General features: G+C 33.5%; 1 protein-coding gene across 3 annotated transcripts in view; it reads left to right on the top strand.

The window, feature by feature from the left end:
• The window catches only part of LOC127708950 (uncharacterized), a 172971-nt gene that overhangs the window by 94654 nt on the left and 53136 nt on the right, over positions 1-25181 (top strand). The window contains exons 8-11 of one of the 3 annotated variants that reach the window (XM_052214161.1): positions 2661-2692; positions 3277-3394; positions 5950-6006; positions 7698-8317. The exons of the other annotated variants lie outside the window; for them this stretch is intronic. Of the exons in view, the coding sequence (XP_052070121.1) occupies positions 2661-2692; positions 3277-3394; positions 5950-6006; positions 7698-7864 (374 nt within the window). The 3' untranslated portion in view covers positions 7865-8317. Of the gene's footprint in view, positions 1-2660; positions 2693-3276; positions 3395-5949; positions 6007-7697; positions 8318-25181 lie in introns of those variants that run through there. 3 annotated transcript variants of the gene reach the window in all.

Genomic DNA, 25181 nt, shown 5'->3' with positions numbered 1-25181 from the left:
AGGAAGTTAACCCTGCATTTAATTGCATAAAAGCATTACTGAGTTATAACGCATATCATGGGTGTTTCAAAGCACCTTTCTTTTTTTATTTGGTGTTTCTTTAAAATACTTTGGAAAGCTAAGGTGACATGGTTACTAAAGCTTGTAAAAAGGAAATAAAAGGGTGAAAATTTGTTTGGTTTACTGCCGGTGATGGTTATTATTTTAAATGCAATGAAATGTTTTGTGAAATTTTCACTCTAGTACTGGACGGGATAAAACTTAACTCATACCAAGAATGTTTTTTGTGTTTGAAACAATGATAAATTCTGCACTTTTTTTAAAATGCCAATATAACAAAGACTTATAGGGGAAAAACAATGATGGTTTTACTCTTACAATCCGATCAGTAGTAAAAATCAATTAATATGAAATCAATATCTCGTGATGGATACCGGAAAGCTGTGTAAGTTTCCTTTGTGCTTTTAAATAATAGTTTTACACGCTACATAAAATGATAATTACGCCATTTGAAATTCTGTATTAAACTATTACATTATACATTTCTCTGCACTTCATACATTGTGAAGTATGCAACGACAGCGAGTTATATAGCTGCCCTTGAATTATCATAGCAAACGAAATCAAATGTTTTATTGGAAAAAGCATTTAAAATGTATATGACTTTGCGTAATCCAAGTGTACAACATATACAACATGGCAAATAATGTAAATATATTACTGATTTAATATCATCGGCATCATCTTTAATCAAATTCTTGAAACTACTAAACTTTTCTCGAATATTTTTATATATGGGGCAATATAAAAAGAAAGTGCACTTCATCTTCAACTTCTCCGGAAATTTTGCAGAATCTTTCAGTTGCTAGTCTCCACTAATTAATTTTTTTATGTAACGACTAAGGTAAATGATGAGCACATTGTACTATAAAATCTGAGTTTATCCATGTTATTAGATCTAATATGCTAAAGTTGATTTAATATTTTGCATTTAAAGATTTCTTTAGTGAACTATCAAACACTGTATGTGATACTAGAAGTGAATCCAAATTAAGTAACTTTTTTAGTTTTTTATTATGATTGAAGCCAGCGACAGCTCTTCTGTGAAGTCATATTTTATCTTCTATGAATGCAGATAATGAATCAAATGCTTTGTTGCTCCCAACTTCAATAATATTTAATGAATAATTAAAAATTAAACTTCTGCTGGGCTTTTTTGTATGTATTTGTTACAGGCATTTTCTAAATATAGGCATTTTCAAAAGTACCCGTTACATTCAGGCATTTTATATCATTTTACAAAATGCCTGAAATTATTTTATAGAATGAACTATTAAAAAAAACTGAGCAATTAAAAGTATCAAACACTAGAGCAGTTTTATCTATGATAATAAATGAATTTTAAACCTGGCATTTTAAGAGTTTTAATAATTAAAAATAGATTATACTGATTATTTAAAAAAATTCCTAAAAAAAAACGAACTCGACAGTTATTTGTTATTTTATATAATGTTTGGGGTGCATGATGTATAAATTCAACGCAAAGTTTCTGTCCCAATCAAACAATGATACTGCATGCAAACAAACAACAATCAGTCGACAAAAAAAACATGCTTATTTTTCTCTGTTTGATATACCAAACTTCTGTTTTGAATCTAGATTTTCTAAAAATTTGTTTTCTATTGTAAGAACAATTTGTACTTCTGCCATTACGACAAGAAGATCATAAAATTACAATACATATAGTGAGTAAATACTTTTACGTAGTTTCACTACAAAGATTATAAATTTTCCAGGCTTGTTTTGGAAGATAATTTCAATTTTACCAAACAATTAATTATTTTCTTTGCAATATATTGTGTATTTGGTCAGATGCATTCAAATGATAAGTATCCTTTTTTTTTAACAAATTACCTGAAACAGAACAGGCAGTTTGTTGAATTTTGTTTTAAAAATTTCAGTCATTTTATAAAATGACTAGGTATTTTTAGTCATCTATAATGCCTGTAACATATACAAAATAATAGGTGGTTCTGTGTTATCAAAATTGGAAGGTATTAAGTTTTTGAATGAAAAAGTCATTAAATATACTAGAATCAATACCTTTGTTTATATATTTGATGTTCAAAAAAGCCGTTCATGATTTCCAGGTTTATCATCGTAGCGGTTATGAATATTTTGCACATATCTTTACTAAAGAATATGATAGTCCGATACTATTTCTAATTCAAAAATATGACAATTTCCAAAACCTGAAGAAATACCCACCACTTAAGACAAAGACTAAAAGCCAACTGCCAAACACAAAGAAAAGCTAAACAAACGATCCCCGCCTAAGGTTTACTGACCAATAGAAAACATATTAATCAAAAGTGATGCTCTACTAAGATAATTAAGCTAGCTGACTACAAATTATAATGAATGTAAATACAATATATTTAAGCATCTTCTGATAAAATAAAACCGTAATAGATGCAAAACATAAATATATTGCTCTACCAAACAATGTCTTGTCAATATGAATTTTGCAAAAAAATACATGAAATATGAGAATAAAAAAAAAAGCAATCAATGTATCTTTTCTCTGTAAAATACGCATTTTTTCTTCTATATCTTCGTATTTTGAAAATATTTTCTTCATTTATCCTTATCCAATCTAGGAACAAATGGTACCTACTGTACAAAGATAACTGTAAGTATACACACTATCATACATATTTTATTTGTCTAAACGTGGACTCACCTTCATATGAATTATCAAAAGTCAAATTTTTTTTTTTTCAAATTTGTCACGAAAACTTAGAAGAGTCTTAACAAAATTAAATTAAAGCAAAAATGAAATAAACGTGCATCATTGCATGTAAGCTTGCGCTCAAATACTGTGATTGACAAAGTGCAATTTTATTTTTGTCGAAATATAAATGAATAGTGCAGTCCATTCTTCCAGTATATGTTACATTTAACCACCCATAGGACATTGCAATTATGCAACTATACATACATGTAACATGTTAAAATAATACAAAGTTTGTTATAACAACGATATTTTTTGCGGTTCTAGCCAGCTTGCGTACTTGTGTCATAGACAGGACCTCAAATCCATGATTTATTTAAACAGAAGGTAAAAATTATTTACGTTGTAAGTTTCTAACACATGAATTGCGTAGATAAGTGCAACTCACTTTATTCAACCTTTTAATGTCTAGAGCTTTAAGTGGTTTTTTGTAAAAATTGTGTGTTAAATTAGTTACTTATTAATACATTTCGTTTTTTTAGAAAAGACATTGTACTCTATGTGAGAAGATAAATGGATTAGAAAACTGCATGAATTCTAACAACCCAGAATGTTTTGTACAACTAAATAATAATAAAACATTCATCTGTAATTGGACAGGTAGGTCATGCTATTTCAGAGAATAATTTTCCCAGCAAGTAATGTTGGAAGATTAATTAATTTGCTCCGTTTCTTTTTTCTTTTTTCATTATTTTAGTCTTTCTCCGCTAGAAGGCTATTTTTTGAGATACATGTATAAGCAAAAAAGTCATTGGACAGGTAGGTCATGCATTTAAAAAAAAGTTATATCGGTACAAGTGCAATAGGTTCAAGTGTCAAAGTATTAAATTCATTTTATAAGACGAAAATCAAACAATTCACACTATTGAGTAATGAAAGTAGGATTTATATTATTTAACTTGGCATATACTTGTACATGATATGGATGCTCCAAACTAAGTCTCAAGACCATGCATTGTTAATCCACGAATTAAAGTGTCACAGATTAAAATATTGAATATATGTATTTTTCTTAAAACATAGGCTTTTAGTTCATCTTATGTGATCGATACATAAGGATGCTGACGTTTTTTCAGTTGCTAAGTAGTTTTACTTTTGATTAAAAATTGCTTTTATCAAATTGTTTTATTCTATTATCAGACGGGTGGCACGAGGTTTTAATCCTGATTTTAGTATTGTGAATTTGGTATGCTGGGAAAATTAGATACTTGTCTAATAAACTACTATCGTGTTCACCCTACAGCCTTAAAAAATGAAAACAACACGTTATTAATTTCATGCGTCCGAAGCTCTTTTCTGGATTTACCTTCATCAGGAACGCTCAAAGCCAAATATTTGAAAGCCAAGGATGTATAAGGACCGAAACAGGTAAAGAGCTATATGACCAAAAAGTACCCAAAAAAATAGCAAAATTCATCTAAGGTCAACTTCACCTGAGGGAGTTGAAACCTTGTTTTCTTCCTTAACACTTTCTAATTTTTTTGTAAACATTGATGACTAGCACTTCGTGTACCATATTGGATAATGTTAGCAACTTTTATAGACAATTAAACAGGATTTTCAGGTGATTCTCGATGATGGGTACATATTTAATTTCAGCCACTATTTCATCGGATCAGCACAGAAGGCTTTAAATCACCATTAAATTTGACAGTGCTTTTTTTAGCTCACCTGTCCTTGTTTCAGACAGGAGAGCTTTTGTCATCATTTGGCGTTGGTCATCGTCCTCCGTCGTTAGTCGTTCGGCGTCGTAAAATGTTTGAATATTTTCACTGAAATTACTGGGTCACATTTTACCAAACGTTATCTGAATGTTCCTTGGGGAATCTAGTTCAATAATTGTATACGGGAGAACTTTGATTCATAAGCAAAACTAACCGCTGTTGTCAAAAAAGAACATACCAGGCATAAAATGCAGTTTCTGCTTATACATGTACCTCAAAAACTAAAGCAGTTAGAGCAAAACTGACATGGGTTTAAATGATCATCAAGTCAAGAAAGTTCATATAGCGGAGAAAGACTAAAATATTGAAAAATAAGAATAAAAAAAGAAACGGAATAAATTAAGTAATCTCAAAACTTTATTTGATTGGCTTATTTAAAAACCCGAATTAGCACAAACATGAAATATAGACCTACTAATACAATATACATCAGTCACAAAAATCCACAACAACTTTTTATATCTTCGAAGCCCTATGAACACCCAAAGAATAGGATTTATGAGTGTTATTTCTACCCTGCTTCTTTTAATTAAATATCTACTTTGATTTTCAATGATAATTTATCCTCAGGTTTTGTTAAAATTGGAAATGGGGCAATATTTTCTGAAAAATGCTAGTCAAAATATTTGACACTTACCAATAAACTAAGTCTTTTATAATACATCAACCGGCAATGGTACAATAATCGAAAAACTGCTAAACGGTACAAGTTTTCCATACTTCTGTAATTCAAAGGAGCTGAAGTTAATAATAAAAATTAGTTACAGATGCATAAACATGTATACTAACTTTGAAGTAATACTTTTCATAGACAGAATGACGTCGTTCCACAAGTGCACTTCTATATAACATGGGTTTTATCTACTGTGCGATAAGCTACATATATATTGCATGCCAACAAAAAGGCGACCTTTAATTTTTCCTACTGACAAAACAGTGTTACACTTTATTTGGTGAAAAAATAAATGGAAAGAAAGAAATGCTGCTACAGTTTCCATCAAAACGAACAGAGGGGAAATATAGCATAGTGTCCGTATGGGCATCACAAAAGGAATGAAGGTTTTCAATGGTACAAATCTCATCTTGAATCTAAAACTTTGACGTGTAAGATACAGTTTTAAAATGAGGCTCGTGACTTCGTGATATTTTATCCAATGCCAAGATTGAAATTGCATTTTCTAACGACATATTGTGTTGTTCGTCGTAACTTTAATATTAAAAGAACTCTTTGACTTGATCAGCAAAAATTAATAAGACACGAAAGATCTCAAAGTGGTTTGAATGTCATTTAAGGGATGGCCATGTATTGCTTTGTAAATTTTAATAATAATAATACTATCTATATTTGAAGAAAGTAATTTATTTGGAAAAAACTAATTTCAAATAATTTTAACACCGTTTATTGTGATCTATTTCCTGTCTTTTTTTCAGAAACAATGGGTGATGATTATCCGAATTGTGGACAGTCAATTTCTGCTACGAAAGAAGGTACATATAATAGATTCCATAAGATTTAAATTCACTTGTCTGTTTCTTAGTTATTTAAGTTCACTTTACTCGTTAGTCTTATTGGCGATTTTTCTAAAATTGTAACTACCGCTTTATTCTCGTGTGATAAATCAGTGGTATACCAAGTAAAATGTCTGACACTGTTTCCTGACACAGGACACATGCAACTGACGTAAAAAAAAATCCAAAACCTTTTTTGAAAACAAATCAGACGTCCATTGTGATCTGGGTTTTACCGTCGAGATGAAGCCGATATCTGACCTTTGATTGTTTAAAAGCAGTGGCGGATCTAGAGGGCGTACAGGGCGTACGACCCCTCCCCCTCTTCCTTTTGATAGCAAAACATTTATAGCATAAAACAGTATGAAAAAATTCGTCTCGCTACGCTTGGCAGTATATAATCTGTTGTATGGAATTACGCCAACTTTTAAAAATCCTTTATCCGCCCCTGAAAAGCTTAAGTTGTTTTGCTGTCCTCCGATCCCTGAGATTAATCTCATTTCAAGATATGGTTACACAAATCAGATGCCCATATGCTTTTGGCGCTTATCGTCGAAATGAAAACGGTATCTGACCTTTGGATGCATAAACACCTAGTTTGTGTTGCTGTCCCCTAGGCTTTAGTTAATCTTTTTCAGAATATGTTTAAAATACTTACCAGAGACATATATCAGGGAGCCAATACCATGTTAGTCATAATTTCATTTTTCTCTATCTATGAAAATTAATGTGTCAACTTATGCACGCAGCGGAATGGCAAACTTGTCCCGAACAGTGTTCATTCCACTATTCTAATAGGTCAATTTTTAAAATTGATTTACCACCTCAATAACAAAGCCAAATGTTTTCAAAATTCACCAGCAAACCATTCATAACGTACCCTCATAAAGTACTGGTTGGGTGTGATACATTTCAGATTTGATGTATCATAGGTTCCGTGAAACGATTTTAGAAATCCTCTTGTCATCTTTCAACCAGACCCCTCGGTGGTCTCGTGATAGCAAGCGTGTACGACAGGTTGTGGGTTCAAGCCCCTGCCGGTTCAAACCAAAGACTTCAAACTTGAGAGATGCTGCTTGCCTGCTAAGTACGCGAAATTAAGAAGTAAGAGCAAAGAATTGTCTCCTAGGAGTCAGAATATGTGTCCGGGTTGGGTGTTCATTCTTTTGTGAACTAGCACGTTAAAAATCCGGACCAGCATGTCTGTCTAGTACAAAGCATGTTTAATATTCATATCGCACTAACATGGTCTCGTCAAGAATATCCATTTGATTTTGCCATGGACGTTAAACAGCCATCTATCATCCCCATCATCATTATCTCTAACTTGAAATGAAATGGCAATCCTAAACCTAACTTGCATAGCACTATTTATTGGTGTATATTGACCGGGTTGCAAGAAATGCAAAACCAAGCTTTAAGTGTAATGGTTAATCGCGGAAAAGCGTACATATTTGTTGTAATAGATATATCGCATAAAAAAGTTGTCCACTTGCTATATTATTATTTTTTTTTTTTTTTCAATTTTCCACATTATTCCAATTTGGGAAATAAGTTATTTCGTTTTTCAGCAAAATTTTCAAAAGGACGATATAAAATAATTGTGTAATTATTTTCTTTATGATTATTCTTTATGTATTACCATTTATCCATGTTTATCCATATTTCAGGACTGTCCGAATCAGAAGCTCCTCAATACATGAACAGTGCTCCTCAACTTAAAACTTTACATAATTTATCATGGGCAATATTTGTACTTCTTTTGCTGGCTGTTATACTGTCGAGTTATGAAAAATTTCGAAAAATTGTCAAAAAATGTTGCAAAAGCAAAGCTTGATACAAAATGTGTATAGATGCACAACGATATATTGAAGTATAATAGTGTGTTAACGTACTTATGATAATCCCTCACTTAACAAGTATGTTCACACGGAAAATGTATAAACAAAATATTTCAATAACATCGTGTGGAGATTATTTTTCGAGGAGAACGATTGGGATTTCTGTCTTTGTGACATATATTTTTCTTTCTGAATATAGTACTCTCTTGATTCAGCAATAAAGCATATATCTTTTCAATTGATTCCTAATCAGCTACATTTACAAGTGCTAAAATCGCGGCGAATTTTTGCAGGGAACGCTTATTCATCGTTTTCTTGATAAACACTTTCAAGATGTTAAAAACTGACATTCATTTTTACATTTTTAACAGATAATAAACTTCACATTGTAAACGGTACCAAATTTCATTGGCATTACCGAATGTTTAACATTAAATTTTGATATATTTTTTTGTATTGTTTAGTTGATATATTCAGTTGTATAATATGTCAGTTAATTAAACAATTTGCATGGCATATATTTAAGCAACTTAGTATTAAATGGGCGAATTCATACCCATCGAACTGACTCAAATTTTTAAATTTGATTTATGACAAACTAAAATGTCCGACAGAAAAAAAAAAACAATGCATAAAATTCTTTAAAAGTATCGACATTTGTAGATTCTTGTTAACCATCGACTTAATAAATATTTGAAGATTGCCGATAAACACGAGTCCCCTGTATAAATAGATTAATATATAAATAGCACGTGCAATAGTACAATGACGATCTCGGTATACAGGAATATATTACCTTAGCTATATTTACAATATTTGGCCTTTTTAACTTTTTTTATTCGAGTGTCACTGACGAGTCTTACCGTAGACGAAATGCGCGTCTGGCGTACAAAATTTTAATCCTGATATCTATAATGAGTTTATATACTCGATTTCATAACACGTAGATAAAAAAAATGAAAAAACATATAAAATACATGTATAACATCGATGTACCTGTAACCAATATAAGTAAGATATTTTAGCTGGACGCACTAGTCAATAAAACCTGGACAAATTTAACCTAACTGACTGATAATAATGAATAATTCAGTACAGTTGCGACCTCGGCTAGGGCAAACAATACTAGTATTACAATGTTTTACAAACGGTAAGTCTTCGAAAACATTATTGTACAAGAATTGCAATCTTGCAGTAGTACACAATTCCATTATTTCAACAGAAATGGAATTTAATATATCCAGATTTTGATACCCTTATATCAATAATTCAAAATGCATAAATTAACAAAAATGATGAGATGTAATGAACTATTTCATATATAATATTTAAGCTGAAATTTTCATTAGTATTTATATAGTTTATAAAATACTATTTCTATTCGAACATTACTATTATATATGTATTCTAAACATGTCCGAACGAAACATTTCTTGAATAACCAGTATTTTCTTTAACAATAATTGTAGAATAAAATTGTCATTCTTATAACATTTCTGAAATTTCTGCACCTTGTTTTTAATAAGATATAACTTTTTTTATTAGCAACTTTATTCATTTACTCCTTCCCCTTTTCCGGATTTATTATTTGGTTTGTGTTTCTCCGCCTCCAGTTCTTGTGTAGTGTTTTGATTCTTTTCGTCGTTTTAATTTTGAATCTGTTTTTCTTAGACTTATGATTTGTTTTATCTATTTTTTTTTGTAACTTCTTCCTTTTTTTGGAAACATGGTTCCAATAATTCTTGATTTATTGATTGGTTGCTGCTTGCTTGACGTCTATAACAATTCTTTTGATTTGATGACATGAATTGTTGTTATTTCCTTAACGTCCATTGGCAAATGTTGCACGCATCTTCAGGAAAAAATAACACTTATCAAGTTTCCATACCAGAAATGTGAATTAGTATTCCTCGTAGTATGACTACAATTTTGATGTGGATACAATCATTTAAGCTTTTAAGATTTGTAATATTCACAACTGAAATGAAATAATTCAGAACTTTACTAGACTTAACACAAGCACAGCACTACCATTTAAAGAAAGTGTCATATGCCAATTATGTTTATAGGTTTAAAATGCCCTTTATTTTCTCATATATATCTTTTTTTCAGATTTGATTCTTTTAAGCTGATAAATGTTATGTGACTTCCTCCAACATGCATGTATATATAATTAACCTCACATCATTTTCTGTTTTACTAAATTTTATCTTTCTATTTTCTCATTGATTTTAAATATCATTATCTTTCCCAAATTTTGCCCACGATGGATGATATTGAAGATTAATCCATAAATGTACATTGTACACCGCAAAATCCATATGTTTTATATTGTTTCATGCTAGAACCCTTTTTGATATATACATATGTAACCTGATTTTTGTGTACTTTTCATATTTTTAACCTAATGAAACCATTTTTTAGTTAAAACTTTTAATATACTCGCGTACCCAGTCTTTCTCTTTTTCGAATCCCTCCAATCTATTCATTTTTATTGATATTCAAAATAGATTAATATTATAAATGTAGAACTTGTAAAATTCATGAAAAGTAAATTTCTGTATAAAAAGTGAAGGCTGATTTCTAATTAGATATTACTAAACAAATATATATTTGGAAGTTTTGAAAAATTTAAAGTCGTTGAATCTTTTTTTCAAGTTTGTAACAGTATTGTAACCATTAAATCAACGGGTGATCCCAGTAAAAATCAAATCAGGGCAAATTCTTCAAACTAATCATTGTATATTACAAATTTTCATGGTTTATCCGTCCATAATATACTCATACTGGTATGTTTATGTAGAAATTGTTGATGAATTGAAGGATTAATGGATGTTATAGTTTTTGTTTCACGATTTTCATGATTCAATTCAAAATATTCCAATGATTGCTGTTTGTCATATTTCTTACGTGTTATTTTTGTTATTTTGTACAAGTATAGTTATGTAATATGTGTGTTGAATATAAAATTAACATGATTGTGTAGCACTCTATTTTTTTAAGGAAATCCTTTTGGATGCATCCGACACAATAGAGTTTGTAATAATACTGATATGATTTCACAGTAATCTTTTGTTTGATTTAAATGATGTCTAGATTAATCAATCAAAAATTTATCAAAACAAACTGTTTTTGTTCATTTTAAAATCACGGTCATTCTTTCAAACTCCTTTGACATTTAAAACCAATGCATGCAGTTTAAATTCCATAAAAAAAAGAACTTGCAGTTTCGTGGAAAAGTCAGCATGTCATGTCTTCTTTAATTTGATTATTATTTCTAAATAAGTTAATATCGGGGATTATTTTCTGACCAATTGAATTTGCAGGTTTAAACAAAAAGACAGTCAAATAAAAAAAAATAATGATACCATTTCAGGAAAGAGGACAACTCAAACTTACATTTCCCCAAAAGAAACAAATTAGAAAACGTTCTTTGAATTTGAGGTGAAAAGTTACAAACACTAGTAAATAAGGAGCTGTTTGTCTTCGATTGTACGAGTCGGTTGTTGGTGGTATGCTGTACTGTCCAAATTTTTTGTAATAATTATTCCTGTTATCACTTTTATTATAATTGTTTCACTGTATGAAATTTAAACTTTATATTTAGCTTACTCTCTTCACAAACATCAAAAAACCTTAAGGTACACGATATTATTTTGAACTGTACTTAAATGATTATGCTCAGGTATACAGCAAAAATGCCAAAAAATTACAAATCGGACAGCAATACCGAATAAATGCACAGCCTTTTTCAGCTGACTATGCGGTATGGGATTTGCTCATTGTCGAAGGATGTACCGTGACCTATAGTTGTTAACTTCTATGTCATTTGGTCTCGTTGGAGAGTTGTCTCATCGGCAATCATACCATATCTCCTTATTTTTATATGTCTACGTTGACATCAAATGCCACACGAGAGCAAATCTGCTATACATAGTATGTAATATTTCGATTAGAAATTTATACAATAAAAATGTGTTTATTTGAGGCAAATATCTTGCAGCAGATTTGTAAGAACACACATAACTTATCGGAATGCGACAAACATAAAAACAAAAAGTAATTCATTTAAAATACTGGTATCACATACTGCATTTATGTAGAAACAAATAAGGAAACAAAAAGAAAGAACGCAAAAAAGATAATCGGCACTACAATTACTGTTATCCTTCTATAAAGCAAGTAGACCATCCATATATATATATATAAGAATCCTAAGGCTCTTGCTTCATTAATAACATGATTAGTACCAACTTTACTACACCAGATACGCATTTCGACAATAAATATCTCTTCAGTGATACTCGAGGCCAAAATATTTGAAAATCCAAACCTTCTTAAAAATTGAAGAGCTGATAAAGTTAAACCAAAAAGTACAAAAATTATAGACAAAGCCGGGTAAATTTTACCTTTAGCAAAGACTAAACACACTCCTACTCATAATAATATAAAAAAAACAGGTTGACAAGTGAAGTGTACCAACTAGTTTGAAAAGGAACAAATAAGCTATTCAGGAACCAATAACATATCTCCAATAGGGAAACAAAACATACTGAATGTACAGTACATATATGTATTTCATTTTTACAAGAAAAGAACAAATATTTCTGGATAACTTGTGCGGTTGGTTGTCATTTTTATTATAAAAAATATTTGATATTATTTCCTATGAGCAAAGATTTCAATTTTTAAGTGATAAAATAGTTGAGTGTGTGGAAAATTCAAAAAGAAGTTTATATAGTACTGACTTGGTTTATTAACAATGAATTAAACATTTTGATAAAATTTCAGACAGTTTATGTACAAATGTACTTTACAGATTATACAGTAAAGTCTGTCTCATAACTTGACTTACATATAGAAATTGACAATGAGGGTCGGTTGAGAACAAAACTTAACGACCAATTGTAAACTTTCTATTGCTATGTAGCAACATTCCAGCAGCGCCTGCATATTGAGTATACCTCTCCTAGTTGATACAATATGGCTATGTTTGCATTTTATATCATGATTTCCTTGATAGAGGGTTTCTGCTGACAATGAAGCTATTAAACCAAGAATTCCAAGTGATAAAGTTGTAATCGTCCCTCGAAAATTTTACGGACTCCTTCATGAGTTGGTTGACCGTTATGAAATATCAGTTTCACTGAACATCAAATAGTTGAGTGTGTGAAGAAATCAAAAACAAATTTATAAGGGTATTTTAATCAGTATTCTATTCCAGATATAATCGTGTTCTAATTATTTCAGTAACTGTCAATTTTCAGTGATAAGATCATTTAGTAACTAATCATTTTAAGCAGCCAAAAACATCTATATATAAAAATTAGTTTGGTATAAAAATAATATTATGTGGTATGACAACTTACCACCAGAGACCAAATGACGAGGATGTAACCAACTATAGGTCACTGTCGGTCTTCAAAATGTCTGTCATCTTGCTTTTTGAAATGAAAATATCCTATTCACTGGAATGATGATACTTTATGGCTTACTACTTATTGAATCAACATCCAAGGTTCAAAATAAAATAGAGAAACTGAATTCTTCGTTTGACTCATGAAAAATGACAAAAACCTGCTACGTAGTGTTAAATTCGGATTTCCTTAATAGCTTTTTGTTTCATCTTTGGAAAATAAAAAACGTTTATTCAGCTACATTTCTCTTTAGTTGTTGTGCAGTTTGAATTTATTCGCATCATATGGTGATATTGATGCAATACATCTAAATGTTTGTTGTCGAGATGGTTTATTAAGACATAATCCCATACTCTTTATTCGAATGTGACTTTCCAATTTAGTCTTATCATCTGGTTTGTACTTACATGAGCAACACGACGGGTGCAACATGTAGAAAAGGATCTGCTCACCCTTCCATGACACATAAGACCTGATAGTGGGGTTCCTGTTGCTCAGTTTTTTTTTTTCTATGTTGTGTTTTGTAAACTGTTGTTTGTCTTTGTCGTTTGGTCGTTTTTCGATTTTTCCATGGCATTGTCAGTTTGTTTTCGACTTATGAGTTTGAATGTTCATTTGATATCTTTTTCTCTCCTTTTTGATCAGCTTTTGGTGTTTGACCACTGTCAGCACTATTGGCTATTTCGCAGCGACCAGCTTTTATTGGTGGAGAAAGTTGGAGTGACCGTAAAGAGAACCACAGACCTTCGGCAGGAAAAAAAATGACAGTACTATAGTCAATTAAGATTGGAGTTGAACGGCACATGCCACGTGCGGGACTCAAACTCACAATGTCAGTGTTGATAGGCTAGTGGTACAGTAAGTGAACTACTCAGACCACTCGGCAACCGATGCTCCCTAATCAATAGAAGTTTGCTACTGCTCATGAGTTTAAAGTGTATTGCCGAATGAAACATGCATAGCAGAAAATGACTATCATTCTCATTCACCTAACATATCTCCCACAGTTACATGTAACATGATCCCCATTTTTTTTTCGTCTATATTTGTCAATCTTTACCTTTTTTTGTATGGTAAACGTAAATTGGTATTACTATACACTTCTTACAAAGCTAATATATAAGAAAATCGGGACAAACCCATTCTCTCGATAAAAGACATAATTGACTAGAATAAAGATTCCAATTAAAGAAAAATTTAATAGAAATGGAATGTCGACTTTGCCATTTCAGGCATCATTCATTTAAAAGACTTATCTGTTCTTCTTCTTCTTCTTCTTCCGGTAAGCGGCCACCGTCAACTGGTTGACTATTCTGCCATATTATGGAGTGAGACTTATCTGTTGTACGTCTGTAAACGGATACTGCACCTTTTGGCAATTTAAGTTCTCAGAGCTCTTGAACTTCATGATTTATTTGGTCATTTTAACTTTTTTTTATTCGAGCGTCACTGATGAGTCTTTTGTACACGAAACGTGCGCCTAGCGTGCAAAATTTTAAGTCTGGTATCTATGATAAGTTTATTTGGAGGCGCCGGACAGCGTCTTTTGTATCGAAAAAAATAAAAAATTAAACGAAATCAATAAATCCTAATATTAGTTGGTATTATGTACGATTATGGTTTCATTTTTATGAAATTGGCAATGCACAAACCATATTCTTCAAATGAAACATCAAAATTTGCTCTCCACTTATTGTCTGGAACAAATTTTTAATGATTAAACGATACATTAATATAACTGAAAAACATATTGCATTTAGCGAACAGTGGTTGTATTTTTCAATTCAATACATTTTAGGAAATTCTTTCCCAGAATGATTAAAGCTGGTTTCGCGAAACATCTAAATTGCTTTTTCCAACAACTTCTGATATACCCTGAATATCAACTGTTTCAACTTTTGGTAGACATCTTATAAGAGGTCGACCTTGTCGATCAAAAATAAATTTTTCGAAGTTCCATGATATATCCCTAGGACGAATATGATCCCAGAAGCTCTCCTTTGGAAAGAAAATGGCTGTCTGAGGTAGTGGACATGATTCTTGGTACAATATACTGCAAATAAAACATTATTTTGTAAATGTAGAATTTGGAATTAGAATATTTTTATGTACAGAATAAAGGTAAATTCAACAGTTTTTGTGAAAGAATTTAGTGAATCAAATCCACCGTTAACATGTCAGTTTTGACTTTTATTGCTTGAAATAAAAATGTCGACACAATTTATTTCAATAATTACCTTTAATATTTTATAAAATAAGGTTTCGATTACTCCATTGACAACTATTTTCTCCATGAGTTTGAACTTTGGAATATACCCACTTCCATGTCTGAAGTATTTTAACCTATTGTACAGTTCTGTAGAATTGTCTGCTGGTTCCTGGTGGGTAAACTGGTTTCACGGGATACCAATCAATGACAAGTTGTAGCTGTTGCCCATCATGGTATCATTTTCAATAAGCGCATTTAACTGTATATATTGGTATGTAAAAGCTATGAAAAATAAAATGTTAAATTTCACTTAGATTTTAATCACTATGATGTACTATAATGAAAAGAAATAATGATTGCATGAGCTGTTCTTATTTGTCACTTTCCCTTTTCTACAGTTGATACTGTAATTTTCATGGGAATGGTCGCAGTCCCTCGAACAGGTAGTTTGTGATTATCTGGTGACTACGGTGTTTCAGAGACTCGGTGTCTCGGGAACTTCCAAATTCGTTGTTTGGAGTATTTCTTGTGTTTTATAAGTTCGATTCTCGGTTTTTTGTTTCCAAACACGTTACACAAGCAACCCAAATCCCATATTTTACTTTAACATCCGACTTATGATTAACTTATTTATCATGCATGAATGTTCGGCTATAAAACATATTTTGTATTTTAGATACTTATAAGTTGATACTTTTTTCTGCTAAATGAGGTTTATCCCTAATTTGAATCACTTCTCATATGCATCGCCCATAACATCTGTGTCCAAGTTACAATCATATGAAAATGACTTGAAAATGGCAGACGGGCATAATGTTAGACCATTAGGCACCATTAAATACCATTATTAATATATGATCAGTACATTGACCAAGTTTTTGTGGTTGCTGATATTGACATACCAGTTGTACTAGGGTATGATTTCACGTATAACAATCGCTGTGTGGTTGATGTACCAAATAAAAATCTTTTATTAAAAACTGTGGACTGTCATTTAGAGATTCAAATATATTCATGCACTACCAAAGGAGAAACTACCTTATGGTACAACTGGGTCAAAAAGCTTAACTAAGAAACTATGTAATTATCTAAAGGCTGCATGGAAATTAAGATCACAAATTATCAGTTAATATGTTGTACACATGCATGTGTTATTATAAGTTATCTCTGCATTATTTAATTGTTCTCTGTATTCTGTCATATTTGTCATATATGTATATACTTTGTTGTTTTGCTAAAGCAATGTTGTTGCAAATGCAATAAAGATTCATACATTCAACCATGATTCTTGACAATACCAGTCAGTCTTTTAAGAACAAGGGTCTCCTTGTTGCAAAATATATTTGCACATTCAAGGGAGATAATTTACCTTTACGTGTCATGTATGTGACTGATTTGCCCCAGACCTTATATAAAAATACTTGTGCTGGTACAGCTGAAACTGTATGTTCAGAAAACATATTTGGAAATATAAATGCAGAGCCTGATTTAGTTTTACCTGAACATATGCAAGTTGTGATGGAAAAATGGAAAAATAACCATAAGGTGGATCAATACAAAATTGTAATATAGCTTTTGACTGAATACTCTGTAGCCTCTGTGGTGTCCAAAAATGACCTGGGTAGGACAGACATAACACAACATAAATAAATACAGAAGATGCTCGTCCTGTAAAACAAAACCCACGACGTGTCCCTTTGGCTCAAAGGAAGGAAGATGACGAAATACAACGAATGCTTAATGGGGGTATCATACGTCATGCCCAGTCACCATTGAGCTCCCCTATTGTAGTTGTTCGCACGCGAGACCAGTCAATTCGCCTGTATATAGATATTGCTTCGTCAACGACCTGTCTATTAAGGACAATTTTCCCTTACCAAGAATAGAGGACTGTCTTGACGCACTAAGGGGAAACCAATGGTTCAGTACTCTCGATTTGGCCAGTGGATATCACCAAGTAGTCATGGATCCCAAAGACGCGGCTAAAACAGCTTTTGTTACCAGTAAAAGCCTTTTCGAATCAATCGTATGCCTTTTGGTTTGTGTGACGCCGGTGCAACCTTTTCCAGACCAATGCAGTATATTTTATCTGGATTACAATGGGAGATTTGTGTAATCTACCTCGACGATATCATTGTTTTTTTCTAAATCATTTGAGGAGCACATTACCAAGCTCCGAGAAGTTTTCGATAGAATCCAGTTGGCTGGGTTAAAAATTGCTCCTAAAGAGTGTATTATTTTCCCAAAAAAAGTATCATTTTTGGGACTTGTTGTAAGTGCAGAGCGTATTTCACCAGATCTAATTAAAATAGAGGCTGTAAAGGCATGGCCTATGCCAACCAATGTTAAGGAAGTTAGAAGTTTTCTTGGAACCTGCTCCTACTATAGAAAATTCATTTTTCAAAAATAACCCGTCCCTTACAGAAAAGAATGTGGTTATTAAATGGAATGCTGAATATGAAACAGCATTCAATATTCTAAAAAAAACCCTTACGACTATCCCGATTTTAACATATCCTTGTATTGAAAAGGAACTTATTTTTAGACACTGATGCCAGTGGCACAGAGGTGGGGGCAGTTTTATCCCAAATCAGTGATGACGGCAAAAAATGTGTTATTGCTTATTACAGTCGTACTTTATAGAAAACTGAACGTCATTAGTGTATCACTAGAAGGGAATCATTAACTATTGTTTAAGCTGTGAAACAAATTCATCATTATTTGTACGGAGTCAATTTCACAGTGAGAACTGACCATGGAGCCCTAAACTGGCTCAAGTATTTTAAAAACCCTGAAGGCAAATTAGCCCGTTGGCTAGAAATATTAGGAACCTATACTTTCATTATAAAGCACCGTGCTGGTTTAAAGCATGAAAACGATGATGCTGATCTAGACGGCCGTGTATAAATAGTAATCACTGTGATACTAGGGATATTACAGAGGAAAATTACCAAATAGAAAATCCAGCAATAAGGTCGATAGATAGGTTGGATGAAAATGAAACTGAAGATGTTCCTGTACTACCAATTGGTATGACCAGAAGACCCCTGAAGATTTTAAACAAGCCCAATTAGAAGACCCTGTTATTCTTAAAATATTGACTTGGAAAAGTCATGAGAAAAACCAAAGTGGCCTGATATTTCACATCTCAGTCAAAATCATAAAACCTATTGGAGTCAATGGGATAGACTTATAATCAAAGATGGAATACTTTAAAGGAAGTGGGAAAATGCCACAACCAAAGAAGAAACATAACAATATATTTTACTTAGTGCAGATAGAAACCATGTGTTACTCGTGTTACAAAATGACCAATTAGGGGGTCATTTAGGGTTCAAACGTACTATTGTAATGCCGGCCTTCCCCCCTTTTTATAGTAAACCTTTGTCTTGATAGTTTCTTGAAATTATGGAGAATAAGGGGTAGATGTTAATGAGAGGTTCAATGTTGGAACTAATATAAGAACTACAATTGGTTATTTTGGCTGTTGTTTCAAGGTGTGATTACTAAAACACAGTAGATTTGTGTATGTCAAGAAGTTTTGTTTCACGCACGGCCTCCATATTTTCTCTGTATCCTTACGGCAAAAGCTCGTCATACTTGTTTATGACATAATAAACAGAATATCCACGTTAGTTCGCTAGATTGGTATCGGCTATAAAATATAATTAAAACTGCATGAAAGACTCGTGGAGAGATTGGTGTGTTAAATAAAGATTGACAATTGTTCCGTGAGATTTAATTCTCATTTGCGCACTTAAAATATTAGCACCAAAAGGAAACATTTGCATTTGTTAGTTACCTGGTTTGAAAATAAACCCAGACTAATGTCTTCTAATGATCTACTAATAAATTTAAAGTTGAAAACCATCTTTATTGATGAAGATTACTCCATGTTTACAAATAATATCAACATTGCGGGAACTTCCCTTGTATGATCCATGGTTGCCGATTGGTAAACAATATGTAACAAGCTCTGCCATTGGTCAGTCGGAAGTATAAAAGAAAAAGCAACACCAGAACCGAGAGATTGTTGGGTTGGAAAAGTTAGAGAGCGGCAAATTCAAATAGAGATGTCTGATAATTATAATCAAGTGTTGAAAGTTAGTAAATACGGTATATAATAATATTTAATTTTGTTTTTATTTAAGGTGGTCGGTGCCGGTGCTAAATCAGGTTGCCGGTGACGGTGCTAAGGTTGTCGGTGACGGTGCTAAGGTTGTGGGTGACGGTGCTAAATAATTAAGGTTGTCGGTGACGGTGCTAAATAATTAAGGTTGTCGGTGACGGTGCTAAGGTTGTGGGTGACGGTGCTAAATAATTAAGGTTGTCGGTGACGGTGGTCGGTGCTAAGGTTGCCGGTGACGGTGCTAAGGTTGTGGGTGACGGGAGTAAAATTGTTGCTTTCTGTATTTAATATTTGTTTTAGATGTTTTATGATGATAAGTCGATGTTGAATACTGTGAAATTGTGATAATATCCTTAAATTGGGATTATTGAAAGAGTCCAAATAAGGGACCACTGGGTTACTTAACTGTTGAATTATATATTATTAGCTGATTATTATCAAAAGTTTGTTTGTATACTGTAAGACCAACCATTACCGGGGACCCGAACAGACCAGTGACAGAGCCTGCAAGACCCATTCTCTCCGTCGTGGATTATTTTCGATATTAATAAAATATGAAACTTTATTTTATTCAGATATTTTATTTAACAACTGAGTATATATATATATAACCACAAGTATACGATTTCCCTTTCTGTAACGTGTTTTGGTTCGGCGGTAAACAGTGGACGTCGAACCTTACACTTTATAGATCCTTTTACTCTCTTTTTCTTTGTGACCCTGTGTTCTCTGGTGGCCGACTCTAGCACCAGGGAGGCAGCGTGGCAATTTGGTGGCAGCGGTGGGATTTTAAAGTAGAGTCGTGTTGAAAGTTTGAATTGACACAGTTTGGTTGTATTAGGCCTTTATTTTGTAAAGTATGGACGATTCGGATGTTATTTCGTTCAAGCCCCATTTAGACAAAAGGGAGGACGATGAAGAAACGCTACCTGAAAATAATTTTGAAAGTTCTCCTGTTAGAATGTCTAGAAGTGAAGGAGCAACGGAGAGAATGGTTGCAGAGACTAGACTGGAAATGAGAAGGGTAATGGACCAATGTATGTCCGATTTCACCAATAGAATGCAAGAAATGTTTTCAAATTTTGAAACGAGACTTGTCTCCACAATCTCAAGTAGACCTTCTGAAAATAGTAGTAGGGACGTAATAAGTTCACCAAAAATTACTAAAGGAAGGGCAGACATCAGTAATAACAGTAATTTAGTTGATAACGATAGGTCAAATGGCAAATATGAATTGAGTTGTAAAATAAAACCCCAAATGTATGACGGTAATGATGATTTAGAAGAGTATTTAACGCAATTTAATTTGTTAGCAGAATTGCATAATTGGAGTTAAAAAATAAAAGCTTTGTTATTAGCTAGTAGTTTGTCTGGCGGAGCACGGGCAATTCTTAATGAGATCACGGAAGAGGAACGTCACAATTTTGACAGCTTGGTCACATCTCTTAAGAATAGGTTTGGTTCAGTCAATAGAGCTGAAGTATTTAGAGCAGAGTTGCAAACACGAGTACGTTTAAGAAATGAAACTCTGCCTGAATTAGCTCAGGCTATAAAAAAACTAACACGTCGGGCTTATCCTGGCACTTCTCCATTGGTTAGGGACACGTTAGCTTTAGATTATTTTATTGATGCAATACCTGAGACGGAAGTACGACTCAGGTTGAGGGAGGTTGGACCAAAATCAATCAATGAGGCCGAGAATATTGCCGTGAGACTTGAGGCCTTACGAGTTGCTGATAGACAGAAAGGTCGTAACGTTCGTACGGTCGATACTGAAACCGTTCAAGATCATAGTCTGAAACGGGAAATTAATGAAATTAAACAAGGCATTAAATCTTTGACAAGCGAAGTAGTTAATATCAAAAATCTAAATGGCCAGCAATTCAGAGGAGAAAATAATCATAGAAGAAATCAAAATAATTTCAATAGAAATTTTAACAATAACAGAGGGGGATTCCGTAGGTCGGAAAACGAGCAAATGTCGGGAACGAGGGTCAATTCCCGGCAGCAGTAAAAAGACCCAACACTATCATTTCAAACGTTACTTGGGGTCAGGAGAACGGTTGTTTTGTTTTGGCTACTATTAATTCATTAAAGGTCCCTACACTAGTTGATTCTGGTGCAAGTGTGTCAATATTAAAGAAAGATATTTTTGATAGTATTGCACCAGAACTACGACCCCAAGTTACGCCCGTTAGAATGAATTTACTGACCGCAACGGGAGATGCTTCCGAATTTTTAGGGAAGGTGAATTTAGAAATAATGTTAGATAATCAGTTGTTCAAGCATGAATTTTTATTGGCGGAAATAAAGGATGCCGCAATTCTCGGAACAGATTTTATGATCAAATATCATGTGGATATCCTTTTTACTAAGGGTTGTCTACGAATTAAGGATGAGTTTATTCCTTGTTTCACGAACAGAGGTGAGGCCTCGTGTTGTAAAATCTCCGTAGCGGAAACTGTTGAAGTTCCGCCGCGGAGTGAAATGATAATTAAAGGCAAAGCATGTGGTCGAGTTAAATACAATTCGGTTGGAATTGTTGAAACTGATGAGAATTTTTTAGGAAAAACTGGACTATTGATAGCCAGGGCTGTTGTACAGCAAAGTAGTAACCTTATACCATTAAGAATTGCTAATTTTAGCGAAACACCTGTAAAAATTCATAAAAATACGGTAGCAGGCATTTTTGAACCAGTAGAAATAGAGACGGTTATCTCATGTAATAAACAACAGAATTCGGTGAACTGTGTTAGGGGAACATCTGATAGTGAACTACCTGAACACTTGGTTGAAGTGTTTAATAAGGGTTCCGTAGGTTTAAAAAGAAGAAAATAGGGATCAACTGAAAGAATTTTTGTGTTCTTATCAGGTTGTTTTCTCAAAATCTTCTTCAGACATAGGTTATACTGAATTAATTAAACACAAGATAAATACAGGGGATGCAAAACCTATAAAGCAAAGGCCTTATCGACTGCCCTTGGCGAAGCGCGAAGCTGCACAAAAAGAAATTGAGACAATGTCGGCACGGGGTATCATTGAACCCTCTAATAGTGCTTGGTGTTCACCTGTTGTCATGGTAACCAAAACAGATCAAAGCATTCGCTTTTGTTGTGATTTTCGTAAATTAAATTCTCTAACTTTAAATGATTGCCAACCTATTCCGAGAATAGACGATACGCTCGACGCACTGAGCGGGAACAGCTGGTTTTCCACTTTAGACATGAGGTCTGGTTATTGGCAGTGCGGCCTTGAAGAAAGCGACAGGGAGAAAACTGCCTTTGCAATTCCTGGAAGTGGGTTATGGCAATTCAAAGTATTATGTTTTGGACTAAGTGGAGCACCAGCCACTTTCGAACGGTTGGTGGAACGAATATTTTCAGGGCTTACTTGGAAAATTTGCTTAGTTTATCTGGACGATATTATCGTCTTTTCAAAGGACTTTGACGAGCACATAAGGAATTTAAGTGAAGTATGTGACCGTCTAAGGGAATCAAATCTCAAGTTACACCCTGGTAAATGTGTTATAACACAAAAGGAGGTCACTTTCTTAGGTCACCATATTACGCAAGAGGGGATAAGTACTGATGATTCAAAAATCAAAGCAGTACGCGACTGGCCGGTTCCTAAAAATGTGCGGGAAGTAAGATCATTTATTGGGCTCTGTTCGTACTATAGGCGATTTGTAAAAAATTTCGCCACTATAGCTAAACCTTTGCATCAATTAACGGAAAAGGGTAAGAGATTTAGTTGGTCTGACGGTTGTCAAGAGGCCTTTGAAAAACTAAAAGATTTGTTAATAACTGCCCCGGTTCTGGGCTATCCATTAAACAATGGAGAATTTATTCTGGATTGTGACGCTAGCGCTGTTGGTATGGGGGCAGTACTATCACAAATGCAAGACGGTTTTGAACGACCCATCGCTTACCATAGCAAAACTTTTTCTAAATGTGAGAGAAATTATTGTATTACACGAAAAGAACTTCTGGCCATTGTTCGGGCGGTCCAAAATTTTCATCATTACTTGTATGGTCGTAAATTTACGGTTCGTACTGACCATGGGTCACTTCGCTGGCTAGTGAATTTTAAAAACCCAGAAGGTCAGTTGGCTCGTTGGTTGGAAATACTAGGAAGTTATAATTTTTCAATTGTGCATAGACCAGGACGGGTTCATTCCAATGCTGACGCATTAAGTCGAAGACCCTGTAGGGACGATTGTTCTCACTGCTCACGCAAAGAGACCACAGAACGCATATCGGTTGTCGGGGTAATAGCCCAAGACAATGATTCAGTAACTGTCGGTGAACCAGTGTCAAACAGTCCCTTAGATTTGAAAGAAATTAATTATGAGCAATCATGTAGCAAACTGCCAATCGAGGTTGTACACAAAGAGGCATTTACTGATGAGAGATGCGTGTACGGCGGCAAAATTGATCGCTCAAATGAAAACATACAAGACAAGGCACTGTCGGTTGATAAATTTTCGGGTGCAAAATCAAACAAAATAAATTCAGATAAAAATATTAGGTTACTACAGAAAATACCTAAGTTATCACCAGTAAATGAGGGTGAAAAGGGTACTACAGTACGTGTTGTAACAAGAAGTATGAAAAGTACAGATGGTCAGTTGAATAACAATGAGATTATAAACACAGAGGTTAATAATCCATTAGGTCAGAACTTGGATATACAAAATGAACAAAAACAAGACGCAATTTTAACACTTGTACGTCAGTGGAAAGACAATACCAACAAACCCGAGTGGTCTGTTGTCTCGAAATTTAGTCCAGAAGTTAAACACTACTGGAACAGACTCGATTCTTTTGTAATTAAAGATGGGGTCCTATATAGAAAGTGGGAGAATGAAAATGGGGACGAGATTACCTGGCAGATAGTTATCCCAGAAAATTTAAAGAAATTTGTTCTAGCACAATTACACGATAGTCCAACGGGTGGTCATCTGGGGGTTAAAAAGACTCTGAGTAAAGTGCGACAACGATACTTTTGGTTTGGACTTCGTAAATATGTAGAAAATTGGTGTCGCAAATGTGACATATGCGCTAGCAGAAAAGCGCCTATACGAAAGCCAAAGGCACCAATGCGCCAGTACAACGTTGGAGCCCCCCTTGAAAGGGTCGCACTTGATATAATGGGCCCTCTTCCAACTTCTGATAAGGGTAATAAGTATTTACTCGTTATTGGAGACTACTTTACAAAGTTTATTCAGGCAATTCCTATTCGGAATCAAGAGGCAGAGACGGTGGCTAGAAGCTTTGTTGACAACTTCATTACAATATTTGGTGTACCCATGCAAGTACATACGGACCAGGGAGCAAATTTTGAATCTCGATTATTTAGAGAACTATGTAGAATTTTAGATATTGATAAAACTCGGACCACAGTAATGCGGCCCCAGTCTGATGGTATGGTGGAGCGTTTCATGAGAACGATAGAAAATATGTTGTCTTCTTTTGTGTCTGTACACCAAAAGGACTGGGATCAATATGTTCCCCTTATTATGATGGCTTATCGTTCATCGGAGCATGAGACAACTGGTG

This window comes from Mytilus californianus, unplaced genomic scaffold (assembly GCF_021869535.1).
Source record: "Mytilus californianus isolate M0D057914Y unplaced genomic scaffold, xbMytCali1.0.p SCAF_7, whole genome shotgun sequence".
NCBI classification, from domain to species: domain Eukaryota; kingdom Metazoa; phylum Mollusca; class Bivalvia; order Mytilida; family Mytilidae; genus Mytilus; species Mytilus californianus.
Note: the sequence above shows the minus strand (reverse complement) of the source record. Positions and strands in the feature narration are given on the sequence as shown.